Below are 20,473 nucleotides of genomic sequence, written 5' to 3' on the forward strand. Positions count from 1 at the left end.
GGCAGTGTCATGGGACTTTTTATAGAGACCTTGTGTCATATTGTAGGGATAAAAAAAGTCTGCAAAACAAAGTGTCATTTTCTTTTTTTCCTTTCTGCTGGGCCTTGAGAATAAAATGGGAAAGCAACAAAAACCTGAGGAGACGTGGGGCTATTCCTTGACAAATTGTTAGCAGAGCAGGTTCACAGTTAATTTAATACTTCAGGTTTTGTTTATATAATGAGAGAGATCTTTGGACATTGTTGAATACAGAAAGCATTGTTGTCAGCTTTGGTAATGGGAAAACCATTTGCAATCTTTGACCCCCAGTAACCTTTTAACATTAAGTTTCTTTTGATTTTTTTGTTTAACTGTGGGCACATGTTGAGATTTTTTAATATTAGTGGGATTATTAAGAACAAGGTATGCCAAAGCTGACCTCATTTTATTTTCTGATTGTATAATAAGATGACAGGATCCTAGCTGAGCTGTAATTTTTCTATGACTCTGAGCGAGAGATTCATCATTCTGATTTGGTATACGTGACATAGAGAGGCGGGGCAGGTGATATTGCAGTTCCAGCTGGTTAATAACTTTCCTTAAAAGGGATTAATTGGGGGCCTGTGTTGTGACTTAATGAGTAAAGCTGCCGCCTGCAATGCCCTCATCCTGTATGGGTGCCCTTTCATGTCCCTATGTCCTGGTTGCTCCACTTCTGATCTAGCTCCCTTCTAATCATATTGGGGAAAGCAGTGGAAGATGGTTCAAGTACTTGGGCCCCTCCTATACACATGGGAGACCCTGATGAAGTTCCTGGCTTTGGCCTGGCCCTGTGCTAGCTGTTGTGGCCATCTGGGGAATGTATCAGCAGATGTAAGATTGATCGATCTCTGTCTCTTCCTCTCTCGCTCTCTTTGTGTAACTTTGACTTTCTTTTTTTTTAACTTTTATTTAATAAATATAAATTTCCAAAGTACAACTTTTGGATTGTAGCGGCTTTTCCCCCCCTTAACCACCCTCCCACCTGCAAACCATCCCATCTTCTACTCCCTCTCCCATCCCATTCCTCATCAAGATTCATTTTCAATTATCTTTATGTACAGAAGATCAATTTAGTATATACTAAGATTTCAACAGTTTGCACCCACACAGACACACTAAGTATAAAGTACTGTTTGAGTACTAGTTTTACCATTAATTCACATAGTACAACACATTAAGGACAGAGATCCTACATGAGGAGTAAGTGCACAGTGACTCCTGTTGTTGATTTAACAATTGACAATCTTTATTTATGATGTCAGTAATCACCCAAGGCTCTTGTCATGAGCTGCCAAGGCCATGGAAGCCTCTTGAGTTTGCTAACTCCAATCTTACTTAGACAAGGCCTTAGTAAAAGTGGAAGTTCTCTCCTCCCTTCAGAGAAAGGCACCTCCTTCTTTAATGGCCCATTCTTTCCACTGGGATCTCACTCACAGAGATATTTCATTTGGTTATTTTTTTTGCCATAGTGTCTTGGCTTTCCATGCCTGAGAAACTTTCATGGGCTTTTAGCCAGATTGAATGCCTTAAGGGCTGATTCTGAGCCCAGAGTGCTGTTTAGGACATCTGCCATTCTGTGAGTCTGCTGTGTGGACTACTTCCCATGTTGGATTGTTCTCTCCTTTTTAATTCTATCAGTAAGTATTAGCAGACACTAGTCTTGTTTATGTGATCCCTTTGATATTTAATCCTATCATTATGATCAATTATGAACTGAAACTGATCACTTTGACTAGTGAGATGGCATTAGTACATACCACCTTGATTGGATTGAATTGGAATCCCCTGGCACGTTTCCAACTCTACCATTAGGGTTAAGAACTTTGACTTTCAGAGCCAGCACCGTGGCACAATAGGCTAATCCTCCGCTTAGCGGCGCCAGCACACCAGGTTCTAGTCCCGGTCGGGGTGCCGGATTCTGTCCCGGTTGCCCCTCTTCCAGGCCAGCTCTCTGCTGTGGCCCGGGAGTGCAGTGGAGGATGGCCCAAGTGCTTGGGCCCTGCACCCCATGGGAGACCAGCATAAGCACCTGGCTCCTGCCTTTGGATCAGTGTGGTGTGCCTGCTGTGGCGGCCATTGGAGGGTAAACCAATGGCAAAAGGAAGACCTTTCTCTCTCTCTGTCTCTCTCTCTCTCACTGTCCACTTTGCCTGTAAAAAAAAAAAAAGAACTTTGACTTTCAAATAGATAAATATTTTTTAAAGAGAATTAGGACAGCTCAACAGACAGTTTTTATGAAAAAAGCAGTTCAGTGGGATGGGCATGCAGTGCTTGGTTAAGTTGCCACTTGGGATGCCTGCATCCCGTATTGGAGAGCTTGGTTCAGTTCCACTTCTGATGTGTAGCTTCCTGATACTGTACACCCAGGGAGGTATCAGATAATAGTTCGAGTGCTTGGGTCCCTGCCACCCATGAGGGAAAACTGGATTGAATTCTGGGCCCAGCCCCTGCTGTTGCTGGTATTTGGGGAGTGAACCAATAGTTGGAAAATTTATCCTTGTCTATCTCTCCCTCTGCTTTTTAAATAAAATGAACATTAATAAATAAAAATAAAGTAATGGATTTTTTTTTGTAAGTGGTAAAAGTAGGTTTCCAAGGAAATGACACATAGCTCTGTCTTTATCCTATTGTAGTCAGTGCTTTTATTGATGAATTGGATAAAAGCACAAAGTATTCATGTGAAATTATGAATATGTCTACCTAAGAAATATATTAGATGATAGAATTAGAGTCCAGAAAATTTCAACATATTTAGATATAAAAAAATCTCTCTCTGTCTGTCTCTCTCACTGTCCACTCTGCCTGTCAAAAAAAAATTAAAAAATAAAAAAATCTAAATTTTTATAAAAGATTTATTTTATTTATTTGAAAGAGTTACACAGAGAGGTAGAGACAGACTGAGAGGTCTTCCATCTGCTGGTTCACTCCCCAGATGGCTGCAACAGCTGGAGCTGTGCCGATCCAAAGCCAGGAGTCAGGAGCTTCTTCCGGGTACAGGGGCCCAAGGATTTGGGCTGTCTTCTACTGCTTTCCCAGGCCGTAGCAGAGAGCTGGATCAGAAGAGGAGCAGCCAAGACTAGAACTGGCACCCATATGGGATGCCGGTGTTTCAGGCCAGGGCTTTAACCTGCTGTGCCACAGCACTGGCCTCTAGATAATCTAAATGTGATGAAGATAAAAGTAAAATTCTAACGTTGGGATCCAGAGGATAACCAATTATGTTTTGCAGACCATACATACAGAGATAGGTATATTTAAGAACTTCAGTATGGATTTAAAGTTTGATGTAGCTAGTGGAAACATTAATACAATCCTGACTGCATTTTGTATGCATGGTATTCATTAAGATAATAATTTCACTGTTCTGTAATCACTGTTTCATTCTTGGCCTCACATATTAAGAGATACCAAAGCTGGGACATGATCAGTAAGATTGGGAGGTTTGAGCACTATAACAAATGAGGTATTTTTAAAAATATTTATATATTTATTTTTGAAAGAGTTATTGAGAGAGAGAAATAGAGAAAGATCTTTCATCCGTTGGTTCACTCCCCAAATGGCTGCAACTGCTGGGTTGGGCTGGGCTGGGCCAGGCTGAAGCGAGGAGCCAGGACCTTCTTCTGGGTCTCCCTCGTGGCTGCTGGGGCCCAGAGACTTGGACCATCTTCTGCTTTTGCAGGCACATTAGCAAAGAGCTGGATTGGAAATGGAGCAGCCAGGACTCAAACCGGTGCCCATATGGGATGCTGGCATTGCAGGTGGTGGCTTAAGCTGTTACATCACAATGCTGGCCCCAACAAATAAGGCATTGTTGGATAAACGTGAGAGGTCTAGTCCTGATAAGCACAAACTTACATGCAATAAGAGGATTATCTTTGACTAAAGGGAGATTCTGGATGATATTTTTGGCTTCTTATGTGTGGATTCACAGGCTAAGATTGGAGACAGTGGGTAGAATCTGATCTGAACAGAGTTACTGGGATGCAGATTTCTGGCTCAATCCAAGGCATTTACTCAGTTGTGAAATGTACTGCCGTGGTGAGGTATCAGGCATTCCTTCATTACAGATGCTCCGGCAGGAGCTATGAGTCAGTGAGGTCACAGATAGTGCTGAGAGGAGCTCTGCATTGCCTGAAGTTTGGAATCCATGGCTTTCTCAGCTCCTTTTCAGCTGTGGCACTCTTTCAGTGTGTGTTCCGATACAGAGGAACCATGACTAAATGTTTGTGCACTTGTTTTCACCCACACAAGAGTAGATTGTTGCTTTCCCCATTTGTTTGTGCACTCCTTCTCTTAACCAAAGTGTTATCTGAACTCATCTTCTCTGATTAGCTAACTTCCCAGTTCATTCTCTGATTATTCTTGTTTTCCTGTAATTAAATTTTTAAATATAATTACATTATATTTAACTTAACATTAGTGACTATTATGAATTTTAAGGTTTTTTGTGATGGCTTAATTTTAAAATTGTGAAGTATATAGCATGTATTCAAAGGTAAATGAAAACTTGCTTATTTGGTTTAATGCACAAAAATAATGTGAGCACTTGTGAATCTTGCTTCCCATGCCAAGAAATAGAATTTTATCAACATTTCAGGGTCTTGTCTACTCTCCTACTGTAGTCTTTTGCCCACTCATGTGCTATACTGCATTTTGTGTAACTCATTCTCTTCTGTTCTTTATAGTTTCACTATATATCTCCATAAGTAATACATTGTTTGGCTTTTGGTTGATTTTGAGTTCTTTTTAAAAGTTGTTAATTTTTTATTTTTATTTGAAAGGCAGAGAATCAGACAGACAGAAAGTTCTTCCATTCCCTGATTGACTCCAAAAATGCTTGCAATGGCTAAAATGGGCCAGGCCCATACCAGGAGCCTAGAACTCACTCTGGATATATCAGGGGGTGTCAGGAACACCAATACTACATAATCTGTTGCCTCCCAAGCACTGCGGCCCTCTCCCACTGCTTTCCCAGGCCATTAGCAGAGAGCTGGATTGGAAGAGGAGCAGCTGGGACTGTAACTGGCGCTGGTATAATTTTTCTACAGCCTTTAGAGCAGGGGTGGGAAGCCTTTTTTTTTCTTTTCTTTTTCTTTTTTCTTTTGCCAAGGGCCATTTGGATATTTATGTCATCATTTGTGGGCCATACAAAATATCAACTTAAAAATTAGCCGGCTCGGCACTGTGGCGTAGTGGGTAAAGCTGCTGCCTACAGTGCCGGCATCCCATATGGGTGCCAGTTAAAGTCCCAGCTGATCCACTTCTGATCTAGCTCTCTGCTCTGGCCTGGGAAAGCAGTAGAAGATGGCTGAAGTCCTTGGGCTGCTGCACCTGTGTGGGAGACCCAGAGGAAGCTTCTGGCTCCTGGCTTCAGATTGGCGCAGCTTCCGCCCATTGCGGCCAACCAGGGAGTGAACCGGCGGATGGCAGACTCTCTCTTTCTCTCTCTGCCTTTTGGTAACTCTGCCTTTCAGGTAAATAAATAAATCTTAAAAAAATTCTCCTTTTTTTTGTTAGAACAATCTACTATGATATTCTAGTAATGGGAATCATTCTTAAAATCTTGTTTGGATTTCTTGGAAATTTAGATTAGTGATTTTTTTTTTGGTAGGTTTTAGAAAATTCAAAAGGAAATTGCGAGAATATTGCCCTGCCTCATTCTCTTCACCCCTTGGAATTTCATCAGATTTTTATGATCTCTTATGTCTCTTACTGTTTTCTTCATCTGATCCTTTTCTTTGATGTCTGTGGCCTAGACAACAATTCCAGTCCCCCAGTTCACTGCATCTCCCTTAGTTTGTTTTAGGTATTAAGCCCATCCACTGAATTATTTTGTTTCTCGTAATATAGTATACTTTCATGGGAATTCTGTTTGGGTCTTTTAAAAATTTCTTTAATTTGTGTATGTGTGTGTGATTGTGCGTGTGTGTAAGAGAGAGAGACAGAGAGAGGCGGGGGGAGAGAAGAGGGAGGAAGCTCCACTTATTTTTCTCAGAATTGTCTGTAGAAAATCTTTGAGGTCTGGACAAAGGTAAGTTTCTCCAAAAAAGGTTGCATTTGCTTCTGTCAATTGCCTTGGCCCCTTTTAGTTCTTGCCCCCTTAAAATGAATCCTGGCCATGAGGTTTTTTGGAACAACCAAATAGTATTTTTTTAAAGATTTATTTATTTGAAAGGCAAAGTTACAGAGAGGCAGAGGCAGAGAGAGAGGTCTTCCATCCACTGGTCACTCCCCAAATAGCCACAACAGCCAGAGCTAGGCCCATCCAAAGCCAGGAGCCAGGAGTCTCCTCTGGTTCTCCCATGAGGGTGTAGGGGCCCAAGGACTTGACCCATCTTCTGCTGCTTTCCCAGGCCATATCAGAGAGCTAGATAGGAAGTGAAGCTACCAGGACTCGAACCAGCACCCATATGAGATGCTGGCACTACAGGCAGCAGCTTTACCCTCTACCCCACAGCGCTGGTCCCCCAAATAGTATTTTAAGTTGTAATTACCCAAGGCTGGCTTGTGGGTTTGAATTCTCTGGGGAGGTGCTTTTTTTTCTCTCTTCAATGAATGCCATAGCTCTGGACAGTCTCTCTATTTTTGAAACAGTCTCTTTGGGAAATGGCAGCTCATTTCTGTTTGCCCTCCTGCCTTTTGTGGTTCCAGCTCCTCTGAGCCCTCCAGACTTCCTAGCGTAGGTGGTTCAGTGTTAGTAGTCCCCTGTTCCCAGAGGCCTGCAAGGGCATACGTTTGATAATTGAATTTGCCAGGTCTGGCAAACGCCTTCTGGGTGAAAATCAGAGCCTATGGAACATTCAGTTGTCTTTTCTTTATTCCTGCTTTCATTTGGCTTTGTCCTGAATAGTCCTGGCTTTCTCACCTGGTTATGAATGCATTTAAGAGAATGATTTATCTAGTACTTTCTGTTATTTTCAATGGGAGTTTTAGTAAAGGTTCCTAATTTAAGATGTTGATGGAAACAGGGGTCTTTTTTTGGATTGGTTTTATTTTCCCTTTCCCAGCTAGGTTTTACTATTTCTTAGAGAAAAATATCATGCCTTGGACTTTGTTGGGCTTCTCGGTAGTAGGGTGATCAGTGTTGCCTGCACACTCAGTTATATAGGTGGATTTGTAGCTAGAGAATACATTGAGTGTTTCTTTTTTACATATTTAGTATCTATGATTTTTTCAGTCCTCCCAGCTATTTGATGAAGTATACATACAATAATTATTATTATTATCATCTATTTTGCAGAAAAAACAAAATAATAATAATTACTATTATTTTCATCTCTATTTTACAGACAAAACTAAGAGAAGAAAAATCTAGATTGGTAAATCTGATTAATTTAGTAGTGGTAGGATTTAGACTCATAACCTTTGACTCATAATTTTGCCTTTTTATTAATGCCATTTTGCTTTTTAACTAATACTGTTAATTGATATCTCCTGATTATTTTATCTAGATAAAAAAATTCTAGAGAAACCATTGGAGCAATAATATCTAGTTGAAATTATCTACAAATCCTCTCCTGAAAGAAAATTTTGATTTAGTTTTCACTTTAGTTAAACTTTGATCAGTGACTTAAAAACATTGTATTGACTTCTGTTACAGAAAGCAGAAAAACAAGAAGAGTTGCTTTTTTCCCCTGTTACAGAACTGTAAAACCTTGTATTGTAAAATATAGGTAATTGTTGTCTTTCCCAACAGGTGTGTATGTAATATAGATTGCAGTGGATACAGTCTTAATCCTGTGTGTGCTTCTGATGGGAGTTCCTATAACAATCCCTGTTTTGTTCGAGAGGCATCTTGTATAAAGCAAGAACAAATTGATATAAGGCATCTTGGCTATTGCAAAGGTAAAACCCATTCCACCCATCCAGAGATGTGTCTTTAATGTTATATTTCTGTAATCTTATTTGGCAGTCTTCCAAATTTGTAAAACAAATCCCTGAAGGTTTATCTTCTTTTGTTACCACATATTTCAGAATTTCTTCTGTTACTAATCTAAATATGTTTTTCATTTATTTTCATCTTCTCAAGACATAAAACATGTTTCTTGGTAATTTAGTTATGAAGCTGATTCTAATATGCAGTTATAGATGAAGTTCCAAGGTGATCTCAAATTTATAATGATTATAACTATTTAAGACTTAGCTTATTTGAATTGTAGTAAAACTTTAAGTGTTATCATATATTTCTAAGCTTTTTTTTACATATTATATAGTAATTAGTTTTCACATTTTCTCTGTAGTTTTTCCCTATGTATGTTTTATACAATTATAGATTTTGCAGTGAAGTTACAGAGTATAATGGAAAATATTACCTTCAATTTAAAATTGTTTGTCTTTCTTTTTTTTATAGTCTAGAAACCATAATGCCCTATGAATTGTTGTTTTCCCCTGCTCCTAGAAATGTCCATAGTCACTGAAGTCAAAGGCTACGTCAAGTCTTCCTTCCTCAGTAGTTTCCAAATGGACAGGGATATTGGATCAGTTCCTCGAGAACACAGGAGGACCAGGGACATTCTCATGGGTTAGAATTGAAAATCTGTATGACTTTCTGGCTTTACTACTTCTACCTGCCCCTACCCTGCCTTCTTTGAAAATTTTAAAAAGATTTTTTTTTTGTCTGAGCTAAGGGAAAAAGATTGTAAACCAAAGTTTGGTACTTTATGTCGGTAACTAAATTATTTGTGACATGCTGAGTAACTGATGGCAGTAACTGTGGTCCAGGCTACCAAAGTGTGCCCAGGAAGTTCGTCAGAGAATTTCCAGGTAGGAGTCGGGTGTGAGCATCATAGAGAAAGCCGTTGGCCTGCTGAGGTCCCTTTTCAGGACATAGTCCACCTGGTTTTGATCATGAAGAAAAGTATGGTTTGCTTTTCTTTCATAGTGTGATATTGAGACTTACGGTGATAAGAATAGCTGAGAGGAAGAATATCTTCTCTGTGGAACTGGTGCATGTTTGAATGGTGGGTCTTTCTGTAATTTCCAATTCACGGTAATTTCCCAAGTTTGAGAATTTTAATAGAAATTCATACAGATTTAGTCTGCTTTAGAGTGGTTGGTCCTCAAGTTTTAGCTTAGTTCCACTATCATTTTTCCATCCAAAACTGACTGTCCCTTCTCTTTGCCTCATCACTTTATGCTGGAAAACTGAAGCCAAATACTAACAGGTATTTATGGCTCAGGTGCGATTCACAAATCAGGGGTCATTTTTTGTAGTGAATGTTCAATAACACAACTTTGATTTCACATGCCTCTTAATCAGAGGTTTCCAAGGAAACGTTGGTAGGAAAGAAGGTAAATGTTGAGGCTATTGTTCCTCGGAGAAAAGGTCAGCCTTTTCAAGGTGTGTGTTATTGTAGTTTGCGCAGACAAGACTTTTAAAGGAGGTGAAATTTGAGCTGAAGTCTTAGTGAAATTAAACTGTTAATCATGCAGAGAGCCTACATACCCAGGATGTGCTGAGACCTGAGACAGATGTGGCATAGCTGATCAAGAGAATGGTGGAAACCATTCCACGGTGTTTATGTACTTCAAAGCATCATGTTGAGCACAATACATATGTAGACTGTTAACTGTCAATTAGAAAAAAGAGGGACAGGAACTGTGATCAGGGTAAGTGAGCAGAGAGTTCAGAAAGACCTGAAGCATTTGGAATAATTGGGAGTTTGATTATGTGACTTTAGCATTGTATGCATCTTAATCTGAAAACTGTTTTCTCTTATAGAGACAGATGACACTAGTTTGCTGGGAAAGAAAGATGATGGACTACAATATCGACCAGATGTGAAAGGTACTGAATCATGATTTTCTCAGTGTAGACAAACTATTGCTTACTAGCTATGCTTAGTACTTCCCTTTCCATTGTAGCAATTCCTCCAGCTTTGCTCTCGGTAGTAATATATGTTATGCAGTTGGTTATGACTGAAACAGCTAAGGTGCTTCCATTTATGGAGTGTTCTCATATAGTTTTTTAAAATTGGAAAATGTATTGAGGTAATTTTAGGTTCTCAGGCATTTCAGAAAGGTCATGGTAGTGTGGGTGTTTGGCTTAGCAGTTAAGATGCTAGTGAAGTTGTCCGTGTCACAATTTGGAGTGCCTGGGTTTGAGTCTTGGCTGTGTTTCCAGGTCTAGCTTTCTGCTAAGGTGAACCTGGGAAACAGCAAGTAATTGGGTCCCTGCCACCCATGTTAGGGAAAGCTGGATTGAGCTCTTGGCTCTTAGCTGTTGCAGATATTGGGCAATGAACCACTGAATGCAAGCTTTTTCTCTGTATCTCTCTGTCAAAATTTTTTTAAAAAGTGAAGGGAAAATGTGTATTATAAAAACTGTTTATGGATTTTGAAATTTTAGGCACTAAAATACAATAATCTTCTAATTTTATTTTCCATGAACTTTTTGAGGTAACCTTATATGCTTAAAAAAAAATCTTTTTTTCCCTAGACTCTACTATTAACACTTAACCTCTGTGCCCAGTCTTTGAAACTTCTTTCTTCTGCCTCAGTAACTCCCACTCATCCTTTTGTTCTCAGCTGAGAAGTCATTTACGTTCAAGTATTCCTGGACCCTTAAATCTAGATTGTGTGCCTCTCTTATACACTCCTCTGTCTGAGCACTTAACTTGCTGTGTTATGATTGTCTTTTTACTCATCTGTATCCCCTCTGGGCTATGAGTTCTGTGAGGCCAGGAGAGACCATATCTGTCATATCCACTTTGTACCCCAATGCCAAGCAAAATGTCTAGTGTGTAGGCAGGTGCTCCATTCTTGTCAAAAGAATCAGTGGTGTTCAAAGAAGCCGCAGGATTTATTTGCACAAAGTCTCATTTCTAGTAAAGGTCAGAGTAGAGGCTGGATTCCAGGTCCTTTGATTTCAAGTCCATAGTTATTCATACTTATTTTTCTTTCTTTATTTTTTAAAAAAAATTTATTTATTTATTTGAAAGTTACAGTTACACAGAGAGAGAAGGAGAGGCAGAGAGAGAGAGGGAGGGAGGGAGGGAGAGAAGTCTTCCATCTGCTAGTTCACTCTCACTCCCCAATTGGCCGCAACAGCTGGAGCTGTGCAGATCTGAAGCCAGGAACCAGGAGCTTCCTCCAGGTCTCCCATGTGAGTGCAGGGGTCCAGGCACTTGGGCCATCTTCTACTGCTATCCCAGGCCATAGCAGAGAGCTGGATTGCAAGTGGAGCAGTCGGGACTTGAACCATTGCTCATATGGGATGCCGGCACTGTAGGCGGAGGCTTTACCCACTACGCCACAGCGCTGTCCCCCATACTTATTTTTCATACATGTTATTGTATTTGATTTTTTCAACTTCTCCAATAAGAAGAGCACTAGACTAGAGGGAATGTTGAGGCTCAGTGAGATAATACCTAGTTAACTGAAGCAGGTCTAGATCTTTGCTTTCTTAGACTATGACTTCTTTTTTTTTTCTTTTTGACAGGCAGAGTTAGACAGTGAGAGAGAGAGAGACAGAGAAAAGGTCTTCCTTCCATTGGTTCTTCCCCCAAATGGCTGCCATGGCTGGCGCGCTGTGCCAGTCCGCAGCCAGGAGCCAGGTGCTTCCTCCTGGTGTCCCCTGCGGGTTCAGGGCCCAAGCACTTGGGCCATCCTCTACTGCCCTCCCGGGCCACAGCAGAGAGCTGGCCTGGAAGAGGAGCAACTGGGACAGAATCCGGTGCCCCAGCCGGGTCTAGAACCCAGCACCCCAACCGGGACTAGAACCCAGGGTGCTGGCGCTGCCGGCAGAGGATTAACCAAGTGAGCCATGACGCTGGCCAGACCATGACTTCTATATAATTGCTCTATCGCAAATGCACCTCTACCCATTTTGTTTGGTTATACTAATGAATGTTTTTAAAAAAGACATGACCTATTTTTTATGCCACTTTCTAAAGAAAATGTAAAACGGAAATGGTAATAGTACCTGTTGTAGGGTTTACGAAAACTTAAATGCAGGGTGGGTGTTTGATGCAGCAGTTGAATTGCTGCTTGGAATGCCTGCATGCCATGTCAAGGTGCTTGGTTTGAGATCTAGCTTCTATGCCTCTGATCTGACTTCCTGCTAATGGACACCCTGGGAGGTAGCGGGTGACAATTCAGATACTTGGGTACCTGTCACCTGCATGGGCTTTGGCCTGCCCAGCCCTGCCTGTTGCAGGTATTTGGGGAGTGAACCAGTTGATGGGAAGATCTTTCTGTCCCTCTGTTTCTTTCTCTGCCTATCAAATAAAATTAAAACAGAAAAGCCATTCTATTTAAAAAAAATTAATGAGATAATAGACACCACTGGTTGGAATGGTGTATGACATGAAGGGCAGCTTGTGTTGTTGTTGACTAATTTGTTTCTTCCTTTATTTGAAACATACCAAACCTGAATCAATTGTATCCAGAGAGCCCCTGAAATACCACTTTCTTTTGTTGATACAAAGTTCTGTATTTAAAATAGGAAACCTGCTGTATTCCCATAGGAGACATAATAGATGAGCACAGTTTTATTCTCTATACTGGCAAGACGTGAGTAAGCCAGGAAGACCATTTTTCACTATTTAGAATCTCATACTTAAGGCAATTTGGGGAACTGTGTATGCACAAACATTTGTGTGCTTACCATAAAGTCATAAAATAATATAATTATATGTTGATAATTTAGTGCTGAGGTCACTTTTGAGATACTGAATTTCTTAACACATAAGAATTGATCTGTAATTTAAATGAAATTGTCATAATCAGTAGATATTATTTATTATGTGCCTAATTTATACTGTTTTACCAGGCACCATTTGTGAGTGGGGAGCTGTTTAATACATGATATGCTTCTTGAGAGAGTTTGTGATATAATAAGAAATGGATATAGCTAACTTCTAACAAAGCAGAAATTAAGTTGATTATTGTCATAAATGTTGTACAGTTAAAAAGTATAATGGTAATTCAGCAAAAATGAGATTCTTCCTTGTTGGGGGACAGTGAGGATCTGAGAGATGTCATGGAAGAGGTGGAAATGGAGTGAAGCTGGAAGCCTGGTTAGGATCTGAACCAGAGGTAAAAGAATATTTAAAGAGGAGAAAAGAGCCTGAGCAGAGATGAGGACATAAACACTGTGACAGGACAATGATAAGGTATCCTTTTTTGGTGGAGAGAAGGGGACTTAAGAGGTAGAAGTAGAAGACAAGGCTTGAAAGGCAACTTGGAGTTAGATTGTGTAATTTCTTGAGCACCACTCTCTCTCCGGAAATTTAGACTTTATTTTTGGATAGCACTTACAAGTCCTGTTTCTTATATATTTGAAAAAGGCAAAGCTACAAAGTTACCCATTTGAGTGAGTGGCACCTAGAAGGAACACTGTGCTTATTATGTACATTGAAATGGATCCAGGGAGCTCAGTTAGGTCAATAAGCAAGGAATAAGACATCTGTTTAGATGTGAGAGATGAAGAATTAAAAGTGACTAAGACTTAAGCTCAGATGGCTTGGATGGTGGATTTTATTTATAGAACTAAGCCTCTGGGGAGGAGAGAAGTGTCTGGAGGTAAGATAAGGTTAAGAGTTGATGGTGGAGGGGCTGGCACTATGGCATAGCAGGTAAAGCTATAGCCTGCAGTGCCGGCATCCCATATGGGTGCCAGTGCGAGTCCTGGCTACTCCTCTTCTGATCCAGCTCTCTACTCTGGCCTGGGAAAGCAGTAGAAGACGGCCCAAGTCCTTGGGCCCCTGCACCTGTGTGGGAGACCTGGCATACGTTCCTGGCTTCTGGCTTCGGATCAGTGTAGCTCTGGCCATTGCGGCTAATTGGGGAGTGAACTATCAGAGGGAAGACCTCTCTCTCTCTCTCTGCCTCTCCTTCTCTCTCTCTGTAACTTGGACTTTCAAATAAGTAAATAAATCTTTTTTTTTTTTTAAAGAAGAGTTGATAGTGGAGATGATTAATTGTATTTTGGAATTTGACTTACTTGTGTATCTTATCCAGGTGACTTTGTTTAGCATAAGTTTGAGAGCTATGCTATCCTTGTATTTGGTTAATTGAAGCTGTGAGAATGAATGAGGGAGATTGTAGAGCTGTACTGTGTAGTACAGAAGCCACTGACTACATGTGAATATTTAAATTCATTAAAATGAAATCCTACTATCCCTGTTGAAAGTGTTCTGTTGCCTCACGTGACCAGTTGCTACCATTGAGGCAGCACAGATATGGTACTTTCAGAAAGTTCTGTCGGGCAGCCCTGTTACTTAAGAAGGAAATAAGGCCCAGCTTGAAATGAAGCAGAAAGAGGATCCAGAAGGAAGCTAGGGCGGCTGCTATGGTGCAGTGGGTTAAGCTGCCACTCACAGTGCTGGCATACCATTTCAGAATACGGGATGAGTCCTGGTTGCTCTGCATTCCATCCAGCTCCCCACTAATGCACTTAGCAAAGCAGCAGAATATGGCCCAAGTACTTGGGCCCTGCCACCATGTGGTAAGACCAGAATGGAGTTCCTGGCTCCTGTGTTTGGTGTGGCCTGGCCCCAGCCATTTCAGCCAGCAGGTGGAAGATCTCTTTCTCTTCTCTGTGTCATTCTCTGTGTTACTCTGCCTTTCACATAAATAAAATAAATCTTAAAAAAAATTCCATGAAGAGAACAGTAGCACAGATGCTGCAAGAGAAAGGTGTATAATAATTTAAATTTCTGCAGTGGGATATTAGTGGACAGGGACTAAACCATGCTTTGAATCTGAAGAAGAGGAGATCATTAACAATCTTAGAACATGGACCATGGAATTTCTTTTTTTTCTTTTTGAAGGCAGAGTGGACAGTGAGAGAGAGACAGAGAGAAAGGTCTTCCTTTGCCATTGGTTCACCCTCCAATGGCTGCTGCGGCCGACGCGCTGCGGCCGGCACACCGCGCTGATCCGATGGCGGGAGCCAGGTACTTATCCTGGTCTCCCATGGGGTGCAGGGCCCAAGCACTTGGGCCATCCTGCACTGCATTTCCTGGCCACAGCAGAGTGCTGGACTAGAAGAGGGGCAACCGGGACAGAATCCGGTGCACTGACCGGAACTAGAACCCCGTGTGCCGGCGCCGCAAGGCAGAGGATTAGCCTAGTGAGCTGCAGCGCCGTCTGGACCATGAAGTTATGGACTATGAAGTTATGAAGATGAAACCCAAAATTATCAAGAATTAAGAAGTGTTCTAGTAATAAAGAAACAAAGGTCAGAAGGAGACTCTTGTTGTATTTTTTTACTCATCAAATTTTATTTATTTTTTCTCAAGATTTATAGGAATCCTTAGCAAATATTCATGTCTGCAAAACTGGGTAGAAAGCAGGGATCTGGGGATGGGGTCACAGATTGAAAAGCAGGAACACAACACTAATACAAAGCTGGAAAGATTGGAAGGTAGTACTCAGTGAAAGGAGGTCTTTTGCAATTGAACTCTTTGAACAGACTGCTTGTGAATTGGGGATTCTAATGTCCAGAATAGGGGCCAAATTAGAGCTCCTTTGGGCTATTGAAAAACCTATGTTAAATATTGAAATTGGGTGTCAGAACTCTGCTGCAGGTGTTGAAGTCATAAAAGATACGATGATTGAGCATGAGGTATGTGGGAGATGAGTATGTGTTGTTTAGAAAAAACTTTATTTTAGAAAATTTCAAAGACATGTTAACAGGAGTGTAGTGAGCCCTTTAGCACTCAATGCTCACCTTCAGTGGTTATCCGCATTTTCATTCTTGTTTTGTCTGAATACATCCATATGTGTGATCATCATTATCTTCACTTCACGGATTTTTAAATGCAGTTTAAAAATTATTTGAGGGATTGTTAAAAATTATTTGAGAGATGGAGGATTGTGCATGTAGAAGGAGAGAGACAGAGCAAGCTCCCATATGCTGGTTTACTTCCTAAATGCCTGTCATGGTCAGGGCTGGGTTGGGCTGATGCTGGGGGCTGGAGATGTAATACAGGCCTTCCATGTGGGTAACAAGGGTCGAGCCATTTGAGCCACCACTGCTGCCTCTCAGGTGTGCATTAACAAGAGTCTAAACTTGGGATTAGTGCCAGGACTTGTGCTCAGGTGCTGTGGTATGGGACATGGATGTCCTAAGTGGCATCTCAACCTCCAGGGCAAATGCCTGCTCCCTACAGTTTTCTTGAGTATAATTTACAACACTAAACTGAACAGTAAGCAGATCACAGGAAGGGGGAAGGACAGGGGCTCCAGGAAATAATGTGGTCATGGTTTCAGGGAGATGAAAAATCTGCTTTCTAAAGTAATGGCTGAGGAGGTGGGTAAGTTGATTCATGTTAGAAAAGGCATTTTTCTGATAGAGTGAGGAGACTAGGGGTTGGAATGGAGGTCAGGGCATTTAGCATGAGCAGGTGAGAGGTGTTGGAGGGCATAGGAATTCATATCTAGATCAATTCTTAAATGGGATCTAAGGAAGCTAGGTTTAGGGAACTAGGTTCAGTGATAAAGGTTTGGGTGCAGAATTGTATAGAGGAAGGAAAATAGAATATTTAGGATTTTTATGGGATTTATAGAACTAATGGACCCTAGAGCTACTGCTGCAGTGTTGATGTAGTTGTGGCCTCAGCTGTTTCCCTTCTAGGTGCAGTTGCAGCTCCTCACATTCTCTTTAGATTGTGCATGGGAAGGCCCAGACAGAGAGCCCATGGAACAAGCCTTTGCAGATAAGCCATCTGGCGCTGGGCTTTCTTCTCACATCATCACTTAGAACCATGGTACCCTTTGTATTTGGAAACTCTGCGGCTGCTGGGGCATGTTTCCAAAAGCTTCTGTGTGTGGCAGGAGCCACTGGGTGACCAGGGGTACTTTTTGTCACACACACGAGCATTGTTCAGACTAGTGTTGCAGTTGTTGCTCCCAGAGCCTGTCACCACTTGCCCAAGCGCATTGTTTAGAGGGGGATTGTTTTGTACCCAGTTCTTACTGTGTGGAGGCTTCCTCTCTGCTCTTCTTTCAGAAGCTGTACTTTATAACATCTTTAAAGCCTTTTCATCTTTCCTTTTTGAAGTTGTCTAATTTCCTTGGCCCAGGGAGCAGCTGCTTGCACATTTTACTTTTGTTCATTCCATACACATCTCCTAGGGTAGCTCAGTGTGATCACAGAGTAATGGCTAAGAGCTTGTGCTCTGGAGTCAGACTTGGTCTACATGTTAAAGCTGTGTGGCCTCATTTCTCTGAGCCTCATTGATCACATCTATAAAGTGGGGGCAGGTAGTATACTTGCTGTTTTTAACAATCACGTGCTCATTTTGCAGATACACCTGAAATCAAGAGGTTGTTTTTGTTTGTTTGTTTTTTGCCAGGCAGAGTTAGACAGTGAGAGAGAGACAGAGAGAGAGTTATAGACAATGAGAGAGAGACAGAGAGAAAGGTCTTCCTTTCTGTTGGTTCACTCGCCTAATGGCCACTACAGCCGGCACTGCACCGATCTGAAGCCAGGAGCTGGGTATTTCCTCCTGGTCTCCCATGCGGGTGCAGGGACCCAAGCACTTGGGCCCTCCTAGGCCACAACAGAGAGTTGGACTGGAAGAGGAGCAACCAGGACTAGAACCCAGGGTGCTGACGCCACAGGTGGAGGATTAGCCAAGTGAGCCACGGTGCCGGCCAGAGAGTTTGTTGTTAATGTAGAATGGCAGAAAAGGACTAGGATTCAGACTTTGTGTTGCTAAGCCCTGGTGCTCGTCTGCTTGTACCATGACTGTTCCAGGATTCTGTTCTCCCTTGCTTGCTTTCTAGATCTTCAGAATATTTAACCTATTCTCAGTTATTACCTTGGGGAACCCTCACACTTCTCTACCTTGATCTTTTTCCAAGTAGCAGTTTCACATATTCAGTTGCATAGTGGGTCATTGTACTTCGTTTATTTTGCCGTTGCCTTAAACTCCAGGAAATACCATAGTGCCTAGAACATAACAGGTGCTTAGCAGATACTTTTTAGATGACTGGAGATCTAAGTTTAAACACTACTTGCTACATTCTCTCTGCTGAAACCCCTATCATTAGATTCACACTGGGAGCCATTTATACATGAATCTGTATTAAGAGCATCTTCAATAAAGGGAAGTGTTCTGTCCTACTAAACACTTAAATACCATGGGGTTAGTACTGAACCCCATCCTTAAAGATAGTTAAAACCTAAATTTGTTCAAAAAAGGATGAAGGGGCAGGGAACTTTGACCTTAAGAGTAAAAGGATGGTGGGCAGTGGAGGAGTAGATGAAAGAATATGGGGAAATCTATACAAACTTAAAGGAATAATTCATTCAACATAAGGGAAATCTAATGGTATTGGAATAAGTTGAACTATGATGAATTCTTTATCCCTGGAAGTGTTCTGGTAGAAACAGGCACTCTCAGGGTTTAATCTGAGTTTCTGAACTCATTCACTTCCCACAGCATCTTCAAACTGTATTTTTTTCTGTGTCTCTAGTATCTATTCCTACTGGTGGCCTCTAAGTCAGCTTTTCATTGCCACAGTTTAGGTTCTGTACCACTTACCTTTAATTGGTGGCTTGTGTTCCTAGTCCCCCTGCCCCTTAACCTTATATGCTGGTGTCCAGTTAATCTTTTTTTTAATATAGGGAATAGCTTTTTTTAAAAAAAGATTCAATTTATTTATTTTAAAGGCAGAGTTACACAGACAAAGGGAGAGAAAGAGAGAGAGAGAGAATGAATCTTCTGGGGCTGGGTCAGGCTGAAGCCAGGAGCCTGGAACTCCATCCAGGTCTCACACATGGGTTGCAGGGGCCCAAGCACTTGGGCCATTGTCTGCTGCTTTTCCAGGCACATTAGCAGGGAGCTGGATCACAAGTGGTGCAGCTGGAAACTCCCTGCGCCATGACACCAGCCTCCTCCAATTAATTATTCTAGCAGCTTTATTGAGAATACAATTTATTACCATTAAGTTTACCCATTTAAGCTATATGATTCAATGGCTTTAGGTATATTTACAGAGTTGTACAAGCAATATTGTAATCTGTTTTTAGAACATCTTTATCACACCAATAATCAGTCACTTCCATTCCCCCTAACCTCTAGCCTTAGCAGCCACTCCTGATTTTTATGGACAGCATGGCTTTCATTATGTTGCTCTCCAGCCAGAAAGCCTTCAGTGTCTTCTTTGCCTGTATGATTAAAAAACTTGTCTCACTTGGAATTCAGATTCTTCCATAATCTGGTTTCAGCTTGTCTTTTCTCACTTTGATTGAGCATCTTTCCCCAGTCTGAATGCACTGCTCTTGCTAGGCTGATCTACTCTTAGTTCTTGAGAATGCTGTGTACATTATACCTTCCCGTTGGCTTCCATCATTCCTCCTATCTTGAGTTCTGCCCAATCTGTGAATTCTACTCTGAGTAATTTAGTCTGCATTAATTCTTTTTAAATTTGAACTTCCACAGTACCTGGTATTATAGAACCTTTCAGCATTTAGTTGTGAACTGCCATGTAAAACCCCTTCCCTTGTGTTGCTCAGTTTCTCATGTGTATATGTGGATTCCCTAAATTGACTTCCAGCTCCTTGAGGGCAAGGACCATGTATGATTTTTCTTTATCTCCCTGGTATCTTAGCTGAGCATATGACTATGTACGGAAATCATATGTAAATCTAACAGAGTGAATAGCATTGGCACTGAGCGGCATGCTGATTTTGGCTCTATAACAGCCATAGACTTCAAAGCCTTAGTAGACACGCCTGTGTTTCCTACAGCTTCACTTTGTCTACAGCTTGATAAGCACCTTCTTTCATTAATTCATTCAGTACATGTTTATTGGTGCTGTACTTAATTTCTGAGTACCCTGTTCTTAATTTAGTTAACTTTTTAATGCTGCCTTCACATAGTTGAATTCTGTTGTAGCTCTCAGGTCTGTGTTACTCATGAAATTTCCTGCTATGTGTAGGGCTTTCTTAGAGTAGTTAGTAGATTCCCCCACCACTACAGACCTATACAATCCTATTTCTGTACACATTATAGGGCTTTGTTATAGCCTCTGCCTATAATCTCACCTTCTGAGAAGTGCTGTGATGTAGGATAGTAAGTGCTATGGGAGGTGACTCCTTTCTTCAAGTTATTTATAACTTGATTGGGAACATAAAATGGCATTTTTAGTTTGAATTCATAGCATAACAAGTACATTTGATTTTACTTATTTGTCTTTGTGAAACTGTTTCTTATCAAGGATTTGAGAGTCTTCTGGTTTGATCACAAGTATTTCTAAATAAAGAATCTGTTAATTAAATTTCCACCTCTGTTGTGAAACAGGATAGGGCTACTAAAAGTAGTTCAGTTCATTAAGGGGTGAGTCAAGGTAGAAACTCTTATTTGGATGAAAATTTTGTTAATGTGAAATAAAAGAGATATGTTTCATAATTGTTTTTTTGTATCCCAGTAAGGGATTTTTTTTTTTTTTTTTTGAGATGCAGACAAGCAAAGAAACAGACAAAGATAGAACTTTC

General features: G+C 41.0%; 1 protein-coding gene across 4 annotated transcripts in view; it reads left to right on the forward strand.

Moving 5' to 3' along the window:
- The window catches only part of LOC100347865 (myb/SANT-like DNA-binding domain-containing protein 3), a 178,689-nt gene that overhangs the window by 136,361 nt on the left and 21,855 nt on the right, over nucleotides 1–20,473 (forward strand). For all 4 annotated transcript variants that reach the window (XM_089301180.1, XM_089301188.1, XM_089301194.1 and 1 more), the window contains 2 exons: nucleotides 7,718–7,866; nucleotides 9,743–9,808. In XM_089301180.1, coding sequence (XP_089157306.1) covers nucleotides 7,718–7,866; nucleotides 9,743–9,808 — 215 coding nt within the window. The remainder of the gene's footprint in view (nucleotides 1–7,717; nucleotides 7,867–9,742; nucleotides 9,809–20,473) is intronic.

Source organism: Oryctolagus cuniculus, chromosome 1 (assembly GCF_051225735.1).
Source record: "Oryctolagus cuniculus isolate XC-2025 breed Fujian yellow rabbit chromosome 1, ASM5122573v1, whole genome shotgun sequence".
NCBI lineage: Eukaryota > Metazoa > Chordata > Mammalia > Lagomorpha > Leporidae > Oryctolagus > Oryctolagus cuniculus.